This window comes from Phalacrocorax aristotelis, chromosome 3 (genome assembly GCF_949628215.1).
Source record: "Phalacrocorax aristotelis chromosome 3, bGulAri2.1, whole genome shotgun sequence".
Taxonomy (NCBI): domain Eukaryota; kingdom Metazoa; phylum Chordata; class Aves; order Suliformes; family Phalacrocoracidae; genus Phalacrocorax; species Phalacrocorax aristotelis.
This window is the reverse complement of record NC_134278.1, coordinates 45968654-45980112: the sequence shown is the minus strand read 5'-3', so window position 1 is coordinate 45980112 and position 11459 is coordinate 45968654. Positions and strand designations below refer to the sequence as shown.

General features: G+C 59.1%; 1 protein-coding gene across 1 annotated transcript; it reads right to left on the bottom strand.

Annotated features, from left to right (window-relative positions):
- Window positions 1-2367: 2367 nt before the first annotated feature.
- PRDM13 (PR/SET domain 13) lies at window positions 2368-9349 on the bottom strand. Its single transcript, XM_075089846.1, has 4 exons — window positions 9209-9349; window positions 7301-7432; window positions 7082-7202; window positions 2368-3863 (listed from the first exon to the last, which is right to left on the bottom strand). The coding sequence occupies exons 1-4, from the start codon at window positions 9347-9349 to the stop codon at window positions 2368-2370; spliced, it is 1890 nt and encodes a 629-aa protein (XP_074945947.1).
- Window positions 9350-11459: the final 2110 nt, after the last annotated feature.

Here is an 11459-nt window from a genome sequence, read left to right as displayed (position 1 = left end):
TCTGCCGTTGGTGATACTTAATTTGGTTTGTATTTTATTTCTGCACTCAAAGCCGGCATCAATTTTTAGATCTCCAGACCGTTAATTCACACCAATTGCCCGCCCGGAGTACCTTCTTTTGTCAAGGTGGCCCAAGTATTGCCATTTGATGGGACGCTTCTAATCAAAACCTACAATTTTCACTGGCGTATAAATAACTGCAGCTTTATCACAGTTTTATTTTCTGCCCTTTGCCCGGACGGCGGGGAGCCCCTGGCGCCCCTCTGCCGGCAGCAGCTCCGCGGTGGGCGCCTGCCTTCGGGAAGGCAACAGATAAATATGGAAATCCAGAGCCGGCCGAGCGGATGGCGGCTCCGGCTGCCGGTGCTGTGCGTGACAGCAGGGTTTTCGACTGCACCGACAGATCGACAAGATCCCGCTTGCGGCAGGAGGGACCTTTGCCATTTACTTTCATGACAGAAACGCAACTTGCGTCCTGGGATACAAGCGAAGCGAGTCAGTGGGTGCTTAGTGCAGTAGCCCAGACCGAAAACAAACAAACAAAAAATGCTAAATCCTCCAGCTTTTGAGTCTAAATCAAACCTTTAAAGGAAATCCAAGCCTGGCATTTGATTCCCATTTCCTATTGCCGTCAAGCTTTACCTTTAGCTCTACTACCTTTAATCCTATTCGTCCTATTACCTTTAAGTTTAAGTGAGCAAACGGAGGATCAGTTTTGTATCGGAGATTCTCTCAGCTGCGGGAAGTAATTTCTTTGTATTTTACATTGCGTCACCTACACCCGGGACTGAAATAGGGCCTGGAAACTTACAGCCTTCTAACCGTCCGTATCTATCGAAGCGATTTACCACCTGCTTCAGAGTTGTGAGCTACGCAAAATCAAAAAGCGGGGCTCCCCCCTGCCCCCTCCGTCTGCCCCAGCGCAAGCTCCCACGGCAAACACCAGCTCGGGCTTGAGTGGGGTGATGGGGCGACCCGCGCAGCCGGCGGGTCGCTATGGGCAGCCTTGCAGCCTTTCGCGAGGTGACCGGGAGGGTTTGCAAGAGGAAACAGGTATTTCTTGACAATCTTTTTGAAGTTGAACGCGTCTCAGGCCAACAGTAGAAGGAGGTTTTTCCCTTAGATAAAAGCAACAACGATCCTAGAGAAGAGCCTTCGAAAAGGGGCGCGTTGGACAGAACACAAACAGGTAATGCAGGCTGATAATGTTCAGCCTTTAACATCTCGGCTCTGGCCCTGTGGTGGAAAAAAAAAAAAAGTGTTATTTCCAAAAGTCGTAGGCATAGAGAAGAACGCAATGGATTTTGTCTGGGTTTTGCTGCTTTGTTTTGCTGAGTGAGAGAAGGAAAATACTCAGACGAAATATTCAGGGGCAAATTCTGTAGAGCTTGACCCAAAGACCCCCAATACAGCCCAGGGATCTGGGCCGAGCTGCCGATCCTCAGAAGCGCCGCGGAGACACAAGAGATCCTGCTGACAGCCCTTCAGCGAGCAACTGGACAAACAGTAGTTTGTCAGTAACTTTATTCTTTTTTTTTCTTTTTTAAAAATGGCATGACAAACTGGAACCGAGACCAAAATACTGTATCCACTGTACATCATTCATTAGAAAACAAACATACACCACATTTGTATTCTACCAAACAGAGAGTGTATTTCCTTTAAAATTATATAGTTCGTGCTTTTAGATTCATGCTTTTCAATATTTATTTTACATTTGTTACTCAAATATTATCTGTTATAAATAATTGCAACTTGATCAAATGGTGCACCTGTTAGCATACGCGAACCTCTTCAGTGCTGCAAGTGTGGCTTTTTGTTGCCTTTTTTTTTTTTCTTTTTTCTTTCTTTCCAAAAAAAAAAAAAAAGCCGTTGGTATTGCTTTATTAGGACCCGAGAAAGCATGTCTGAGGTGTCAAATAAAGCGTACAGAAGCGCTTGCAGACCCGGGGGCTGCTGCTGGGCCCCGCGGCTCGGGCCGCTGGAACAAGTGACGGGAGAGCACATAGAAAAAAAAAACTCGTTTCCAAAAGGCACAATTTCTCCGACACAAAGGTACAATAAAAAAATATGGCCACCGAAATATGGGCCCCCTTGGGGAAGCGGTGCCTCGCCGGTGGGATCCCGGGCCCGCCAGGGTTTCGTGTCCGTCCGTCCGTCCCCCCGCCATCTCCCGGCACCGCGGCTGCAGCGGCGGGAGCCCGGGGACGCCCGCGACGGGCGCGCACTCGTGGCCGCCCCGCGGGTGCCTGCTACCCGTGCCCCCCCGCCACACGGCCTCCCGTGGGACCACCCGGAGCTCAGAGTAAGTGGGAGGAGGGGGGGGGTCTGCGGCCGCCCCCCGCCCCGCCCCGGCCGGCTCCCGCATCACTGCTCGCGGTTCCTGCTGCCGCTCTCCGGGTCGCTCTGGTCGTCGGTGAAGCAGACGTCCACGTCGCTCTCGTCAGTCTTTTGCTCCTGCTCGGGGTGCGCGTAGCCAGAGTCACTCTTGTCCTCGGCCGCCTTGCCGAGGCTCTGCCCCGGGTGCCGGGACTTGACGTGCCGCTCCAGGTCGCGGCGCCGCACCAGCACCTTCCCGCAGTACTCGCAGCGGTAGGGCGTGTTGCCCTCGGCGTGCAGGCGGATGTGCTTGTTGAGGTTGCTGGGGTCCCCGAAGGGCCGCAGGCAGACCTTGCACTTGAGCGGCTTGTAGCCGGTGTGAGTCCGCATGTGGATCTTCAGCCCGTACTTGCGGGAGTACAGCTTCCCGCAGTAAAGGCAGAGGTGCCCGGTCTTGGGCTTCCCGCCGGCCGCCCCCGCCGCCCCCGCCGGCAGCGCCTCCAGCCGCCCCCGGCCCTTCTCGGCCGCCAGCTCGGAGAGCTGCTGCGTGTGCATGGCGATCTCCCGGTCGATGCTGGCCAGCGAGCCCAGCTCGGCGGCGTGCAGCCCCGCCGCCGGCCCCCCGAAGTACGACACCGACTCGGGGTACTTGAGGAGACCGCCGAGGTGCAGCTTCAGCGGGTAGTAGGGCGCGGCGCCGTAGAGCAGCTCCCCGTTGTAGACGGTGAGCGGCATGACCGGCAGCCCGCACTCCCCCGCGTACGCCTTCAGCCCCTCGAAGGGCGGCAGGGCGAAGCGCTCCAGCGCGCCGGCGGGCAGCGGCGGGTAGCGGGCGGGCGGCAGGGCGCCGGCGGGCAGCCCCCGCTCCACCTGACGGAAAGCCGAGGCCTCCTCCAGGGGCGAGAGCAGCGGGAAGGCGCGCAGCCCGCCGCCGCACGCCAGCCCCGCCGCCGCCGCCGCTGCCGCCGCCGCCGCTGCCGGAGGGGGGGGGCCGGCCTCGCCCGGCAGCGCCCCGCACTTGGGCGGCGCCTCGGCGGCGGCGCGTCCCGCCTTCAGCCCCCCCAGCAGCTTGGAGAAGCCGAGGGTGGCGGCGCCCCGCGCCTCGTCCCGCAGCGGCCCGGCGGGGCGGAAGGCCGAGCGCGCCCCGGGGCAGAGCGCCAGCCCGTTGCCGCCCGCCGGCCCCAGCAGCGGGCCCGGCCCGCGGGCGGCCCCCACGCTCATGTCCAGGGCGCGCTCCTGCTCCTCCTTGCCCGCCGCCCTCTTGGGCAGCCCCGGCTTGGCGAGCGGCGGCGAGGCGGCGGCGGCGGCCTCCCGTTTGACGGCGTCCCGCGGGCCGCAGCCGGGCGGTGGGTGGCCGCGCAGCGCGGCGGCCGGCGGCTCCTTGGCGGGGAGGCCGAAGGCCGTGGCAGCGGCGGGCCGGCCGTGGTCGTGGTGGAGGAAGGGCCGGCCGTGGCTCAGCGCGCAGTGGAAGTGGACGTGGGCCTTGAGGCTGTTGGGGTACTTGAAGGTCCTCCAGCAGTACCAGCAGATGTACCGCTCCTCCCCTGCGGAGGCAAGCGGAGGGGCCCGTCAGCGGCGGCCGCTCATCCCTCCCCGCGCCTCCCCGCTGCCCCGGCCCGCCCCCCCTGCCCCCCGGCCCGCGGTGCGGTGCGGTGCGGGGTGCGGGCTGCGCTCCCGCGGACGTGGCGCCGGGGGGGAGCAGCTGCTGCCGCGAGTCGTCTGTCGGGGGGCCCATCTGTTGGCGTTTGCAGAGGAGGTAGCGTATGTCAGGGAGTCGACTGCACCGAACAAAGGCCAATCTAATGATCGTGAGCCCCTCATTACGCGGCGAGACAATATCCGATATGTATGGGCCATATGTAATCGTTCCCTTTCAGATGACAATGCCCTTTGTGCCCCCTCCCCTAAACATTTCGGCTTCTCTCAAGCGGAACAGACCTCGGTCGCCGCGGCTGTAGCGACTGCCCTCACCGCGGCCGCACCGGCTTCGCTTTCCCCCTTCCTGGCCTTGCTTGCCAGGAGTGTCCTCCCAGGGAGAAACATCTCCCCAGCCTCGACGGTGAAACGCTGCCTCTGAGGGCAACCTGTCCGTCTGGGTACCTTTATCTTCCTTTTTTTAAAAAAAAAAAATTTCTTTTCCTTCTTTCTCTCTCTCTCTTCCTTCCTTCCTCTCTCCCTCCCTCCGTCCCTTCCTCCTTTCTTCTTCTTTCCTTTTTTCCCTTTTCGTTCTCTCTTCTCCCCTTTTTCCACTTCCCCTCTCCCTTCTCTCCTTTCTTCTCTTTTCTGCCTATGTCTATCCCTCTCTCTCTCGTTCATCCCAGTCACTACAATACACCGAGCAGAGGTTCCAGAAGCCCCTAGGCACCCCTCCCGAGCCTCTGCCACCCCCACCACCCCCACCAGCCGACCCTCACTCCTGAAACTCTATAGGAGACAAGGCCAAGTGCCACACAGGAACGAGAGGCCGCTCCAGGACCGGGACCAGCTCCTCAAGTTTCGGGGGGTCCTCTGGGGGACCATGGGGGTGAGGTGGAGTACAAGCCACCGGGGATGGCGGGGCACCGAGGTGGACACGCCGGCCTCCACCGGCTTCCCGAGAGGGCTTTTAGTGCCTTGTTTGGGCCGGGGACCAGCCGGTGGCCGCCGCAGGTGAAACATGAAGACTTCGCTCGCCGTGGGAAACGCGGCTGCAAACTCGCGTGGAAGGATCCAGCGCTGTGGCGTGTGTCTCGTCGCCCGTGTCCTTGCCGTCGTGAGCAGCCCTTCCTCGCTTGCCGTGGAGCGGCGGTCCCAGGCCGTGCAGCGTTACGAAGTCGTTGGACGTGATTTTTCGCCCCGTCAAGGAGGGTGGGAGGCGGGAGCGTGTCTGCCCGGGCCCGGGTGGGGCGGGGACCGCGGGAGGCAGAACCACGGCCGCGGTCCCACCGCCGTGCCTTGGGAAATGGGACAAGGAGCGGTGCGGACCGAAAGGCGTGTGGGTCCCTCCTGCCGCCTCCGTTTGCCTTCGCGGGTACCTACAGCGGCGGGCTTTGGCCCCGGTTGTCCCCAGCAAAAGCCCGGCGGGGCGGCCGGGACCGGCTGCTTCCCGAGCGCCACCGAGCCCGGCGCGGCGCTGTCCCAGGCTCAGCCCCAGTCCACCGATCATCGGTCGGGGGGGGGGGAGGGGGAAGAAAAAAAACGAAACGAAAAACACCCCTTTCTCATCAAGGTAAACCCAAATAAATGGGATCAAACTCAGAAGATTTCCAAAGGTTTTTTTTTTGTTCTGTTTTGTTTAAAAAAGCTCTTTGAATTTCTTCCGCCCTGTTTTTTGTTTTTCAGCGTACTATCCTTAAAAGAAGGGCGCTTCAGCGTTTTGACACAGTTATTCTGAGTCCGTATCAATTAAGTCGGGAACCTGTGGGGTCGGCGGAGCCTTTCTTGTTCTCGTTTCTCCGAGCAGCACCGGTGCCCATCCGCAGGCAAGGGCTGCTGCTGGGCTGGGGGGAGCAGAACCCAGCACCCTGTCCTCCTTCCTGCAGCCGAACCTTCGCCGGAGCCGGACTTTTCGAGGGGGTGACCCTCCGCAGCCCCAGACCCTCACTGCCCTCGGGGCGGGGCAGGTGGGGGGATGGGGGGACAGAGACGTGACCAAGAGTTTTCCATTCCGGGTACAGTTTTAGTACAAGGAGGGATTTGGGCTCTTGCGCATCGCACGAGTGGGATGGGAGGTGAGGAGCCAGCGCCCGGTGTTTCGGCCGTCACCCCTCCGGCCGGATCCCGGTTACACCGCGGAGCAGCCAGCCTTGACGGGTGGAGAAGGCTCAGACTCTCCCCGGATCGTGCCCTGGCTTCCTTCCCAGGGACACCGCCGGGATGAAGGATCTTCTTGCCTGGGGTAGGAGCCGGTGGGGTCCCCTCGCCGCGGGGCTCAGCCCCAGGTGAGCCAGTGCCCGCAGGTCCCGCCAAGCCGCCGCCGCCGTCCCGGGGAGCGCCGGGAACCGGCCTCCGCCCGCCGGGCCCGGAGCAGCGAGAGGGCCCAGGGGTCAACGGGAGCCTGCGCCCGCCGCCGGAGCAGCCCGACGGATGAAGGCTGAGGGGGTTCGTCTTCTTTTCCCCCGTTTTAAGTGCTGCCACCTTACCATTTTTGTTAGGATCGGTGTAATTACAGCCGAGAACCAGCTTGCTGATTGAAACAAGCGGTCCCAGAGGGGTTTCTTTCCCTTTCCCATATCCTCAGATATCCTTATCTGAGTGCAATTTGACGCCGACTTAATATTTACCTAATGCACCCTAATTTATAGGCACTGCCCACTACCCGCTTTGACTCGGCTATCTGAATCCGTCCGTAAGATAACCCGAAAAGAGGCTCTGAAGCTCCGACCGAGGAACACGCAAGGTGGAAACGGTATTTTGGAAACATACGAAGCCAAATCGCTGTCTCGCATAACAACACTAGCTCTGTTTCATAGAAACTCCATTTGCCTATCAAAAGATCATTAAACTGTGCCGATGACGGAACGACTCGAGGCACGGGGGCCTTTCCATACGCTACCGAGTTAATAGATCACCCTTTAAATATAAGCAGATGGAGTCTTAGTTTAAAGGGTGGCGGGTTGGAAGTCACTGCAGCTGTGCTGGCATTAATTTTTCTGAGGGCACGGATTTGAAGGGCCCACGTTTGCCTACCGCAGTTTGAGCTCCCGTCAAATGTGTCAGTTAAAGAGGGGTTGTTTTGTTCCATTTAATTTGCTTGCTCTGCAATGAATGCCCGCATCTGTACCTTTCTCGTCGTGCGTCGGGGTGGCCGTGACGGGGATGTCAAACCACTGCGCCAGGGGGTTGGAGTACCAGACGGTGAGCTCCTCTCCCGGCTGGACATCTCGCAGCGCCCGGTAGAAAATCTGGGAGGGGGAGAAAGGAAACTTCTTCAGGAGGCTTGAGAGGGGAGGCAGGTGGCCGAGAGCGGTGCCAGGCCGGCCCGGAGCCGCGAGTGGGGTACCTGTCCTCCTGGCAGATCCGCAACAGCCTCCAGTGTCTGCTCTTGGGAGTTTCGGGCAGCCCGGATTAACCCTATCCACTCCAGAGCTGAGCTCCCGGCTTCATCCACTAACTCCCCTCTCACCATCCGCACCTGGAAGACAGGCGGCACCGCTGTCACTTCCACGCGAGGCGAAGCAGAAAGAAGGCAAAAAGCTTACCCGTCCCGCTGCCTGCCTGCCTGCTCACTCTGCCTTCACACACCGGGCGGGTGCCTGGGCACCGCGGCTCGGAAGCAGCCGCCTCAGCATCTCGGTTTGCCTCTTCCATCCTCACCCACCTTTGGGTAGGACCTTCCTCGATTCGCAGGGGCCTTGGGAGAGCTGCGGCTGGCCTGGAGGGGGGTGCTGCTCGACGGGGGTGAGGATGGAAGAACCCGGGCCCGGAGGGGACCTGCAGCACTGCCAGGGGAAATGGGATTTTTCCCTTGGGTCGCACTGGCCCAAAGGCACGTTGTTCAGTCGCAGCTGCCTCATTTACCTTAACGCTATATTAAATGCGCAGGTAAGATGCTTTTTTTTTTTTTTTAATATATATTTTTGGAAGGGTTTGTGCAGCCTCTGAGTCCGTGCAAAACAATTGCGACATAGGTGACTTGTTGGGAGACGGGGAGGGAGAAAGGGGAGAGGATTCTGCTTAGCTACAAAGTCTCTGTAGCCCCATACTTCATAATCTGCTTGCCCATACAAAGAGAAAATGAAGTGCCCATTCCCTGAATGACCGTGCAATAAAAGTCATCGGAACAAAGCAGTCTAAAGCGAGAAACCAAGGGAGCCAGATGAGAAATAAATTTGAGTGGGCTGGCAGAGCGTTTAAAAACAATTAAAGGGCATTAAAAATCCGAGCGGAACGCGTGAGCCGCGGCTGCCCGGGGGGTGGAAGAAGGCTCTCATCCGCAGCCCCCCTGAAGAGCCTGATGGACGGGGCGAGCACCCTTCACCGCTTCCTCCTCTCTCCTTCCCAGCTCGGACATCCACCGACCCCGGCGCCGGTAGCCAGCCCGCCCTCACTCCCTCCCGCTCCGGGTCTGCGGGTTGTTTGCGGCTCCGGGGCCAGGAGCCAGTTTACGGAGAGGCCGAGCTGCGCTCCGCCGGGCGCTGTGCTGCCCCGGCACCTGCGACCCCCGCCCCGCCGCCGCCCCCCGGAGGAGCCCCGGCCCGCTATCCCCGCACTCCCTCTCCGGCCCCGGCCAAAGGACCCGCCGGACCCGCGGCCGAGGAAGGGGATGGAGGGCGGGGAGCACAAACTCGAGCCAAACGCAGAAATAAATCGGTGCCTCTGCCTCTCCCCCTGCTCCTTCCCCGGACAAAACCGGGGGGCTGTGAGAGCCGCACGCCCCCCTCTCGCCGGTGCTCCAGGAGCCAGCCGTGGCACGTCCTGACCCTGCCGGGGAAGGTGCAATGCCCGAGTGAGAGGAGCCCGGCGGGGCGGGGGCCGGGCGGCGGGATCATCGCCCTCCGTCACGGGGCACCGGGCGGCACGGGCCGGCACCGGGCAGGGGGCAGCGGCGGCGGCGCTTTCAGCACGTCTGAGTCCAAGGCGGGGGCGACTCCTCTCCTCCGGGAGAGCCCCCGATGCCCTGGCCTCGCCGCGGAGGCCGGCCGGGATAGCGGGGCCCCGGCGCGGGGGTGCGGGGGGAGCGGGCACGGGCGGGCAGGCTTTCCTGGCAAAGACACGAGGAGACATCTCGGGACGCTCTGGAAACGCTTCCCTTTCCTTTCCTGGCTCGCTCTAAGAAGGGAGGATCGAAGAGAGAAGGGCGGAGGGGGGGGGCGGGGGGGTAGAGCAGGCTCTTCTCCCAAGCCGACTTCCCCCGAGTCAACGAAAGAGAGCGAGGTCCAGCGGTGCAGGAGAGACCGTAGGAAAATACCTTTTTTTTGGGTCCTGGCTCCCTGCGGTCTGACAGGTACTTGCCCAGTTTGAAGATGCCCGGCACGGGGCCCAGGCGCAGCCCCGCCGGGATGCAGCTCTCGGCGCTCACGCTGATGGCCGGAGCCCGGCTGGTTTGCATCGCTGCCTCTGGGTGCGAGCGCTCGGGAACCCCAACTACTTAAAGGGGGCCGGAGTGAGAGGGGCTGGCGGCGGGGAGGATGAGCACAGGCGTATCTCCGCCCGCAGAGTGACGCGGCGGTGTTGCGGGCGCCGGCTTTTCAACGGGAGCAAGGAGGGGTACCCCTTGGCAGGGGGATGCTCTGGGGCGCAGAGTTTGGTGAGAGAGTTTGGCTCCTCGAGCAGCTGCGGAGTCCCATCCAAGAGGGTCACATGGAGCCTTTCCCTAACCCTCCTGCATAATCAGGCGGAGTGAAAGGCTGGCAGACAATGGGCCAGGCGACCTTCCCATTCCTAAAAATCCAATTTGTCAAGGGCAAAGAAAAGGCGCTGGTGAATCAAAGGTCTGGAGGGACCATTAATCCTCAGCATGGGGTATTGTCCCCGAGACAGTTACGATATTTTAAGTGACAAATCCACTGTATAATTTCTCCATAAATTTTACTTCCTTTTATTGTTCCTCGACAAACCAGTTTTGGAAAATAAGTGACTATTTTAAGTCTACTTGGCTGAGCCTTTTGAGGTTTAATATACTTCAAAGATTTTTAATTCTCTTCCTTTGGCTTTATTGTAAAGGAGATTAAACAAAGAGATGGGGAATGTTTTGAGGACTTGTTAACTTCTATTGATTCCCGGCGTGTGCCATACAGAAATTGGGCAGGTACTTGATGGGAAAACACCAGAAAATACCTACACTTTTTTTTTTTTTTAAAGAACGGCCATATTACCATTTCAGTGGGTTGGTTTCAGGCCAGTAATCTGTTCAGAAGAGCTTTGATCCTCAAGGAGGATGAATGGCACAAAATATGAGCCGCCGTAGCCCCTGTAAAACACAAACTGCTGCATCTGGGAGCGCCGGGGAAGCCGTGTCTGCAGTTCGTGGGATTAAGAAATAGAGGCAGGAGGAAATAGAGACATAGAGCCACCAGGAAACAGAGAGGCACGGCCAGCAGATAACACAGATGTCTAGAGACCAGAGTGCTGCTGGATTCCTCTCTTAATACATCCACAGGTTCCTCTCCCGCACGCAAAATCCCTTGCACCGACACTGCTTTCGGAGGTGGAACCTACAAAAAGCGACCGTAAATAAAGCCAGAACGAAGCGATTCGAACAGAGTCCCTCCTCTCCGCATAAATATTTTAATTAAGACACAACGAGGCACTAGGATTAAACCACTTTACAATTCAGGCTGGGTAAACGTCCCAAGATTTTTCCAGGAGCTGAAAAGGAAAGGTGTGCGACTCTTCTTACGCACATGCAAGACTCCAGATGTGCCTGTCTTACCAAAGAGTGCAGTAACAAACTCAGTTTCCCACTTTGGCTTCTGTAGTCCTGTCTAATTCCCGCTAGCAGGTTTTCTCTGCTCCATACCTCGCAACCCTCCGAAAAGAAGATTTCTGAACCTTTCTCCTGCGGTGAAGTTGCACGTGCAGGATTTTATCCATTGCTTTCAGAAGCAATTGCAGATATGGAGCTTTTTTTTTTTTTTTTTCCCCTGACGCTTTTCTAATAGTCAGACCTAATATATTTCAAAAGAAAAAAAAAAAAAAACCAACAAGCTGCGCTTAGAGATGCGCCTGTCGATAGGTGCCAGGTAACCGGGCGGGCTCTTCTCAAGTAACCCCGCTTTCTGCAAGATAAACCTTGGCACGTCGCTTTCGATGTGATCGTTAGTGGGGCTTTACTCTGGATTTGTTTGCCGCCGTCACGCGTGGGACCGTGGGAGCAAGGGCCACAGGGACGCGCAGGGGCGACGGAGAGAGATTTTGAACTGGCTTCTCTTAGGAGTTGGCAAAGACCCTTTTTACCCTCTCCCCGCCCGGCACCGCGCCGGGAGGGCGATTTAAGCTCAGCCTGGCAAGTCACCGCCTCTGCCGCCGTGACATTCGCCCACGCCGCCCGCTCTTCCGGCGCCCCCTGGTCCCCCGGTTCCCCCGGGATCCTGCTCCTGGAGGCCGCGGGTGTGTTTGTAGCAATGATATAGGGTGGCGCGCAGAGGAGATAAATGTCGCGCCTGTCCCCAGCAGCATCAATGGTCATCGATCGCATCTCCCCGGGGTGCGGTGGAAGG

Bases quoted from the DNA above. Each gene is read 5' to 3' on its own strand.
- PRDM13 (XM_075089846.1), bottom strand. From the start codon at position 9,349: ATGCAAACCAGCCGGGCTCCGGCCATCAGCGTGAGCGCCGAGAGCTGC. The intron at 7,433-9,208 runs GTATTTTCCTAC...CCTGTCTTCCAG, and splicing joins AGCCAGGACCCAAAAAAAAG to GTGCGGATGGTGAGAGGGGA. The intron at 3,864-7,081 runs GTACAGATGCGG...TTGCCTCCGCAG, and splicing joins CCCGACGCACGACGAGAAAG to GGGAGGAGCGGTACATCTGC.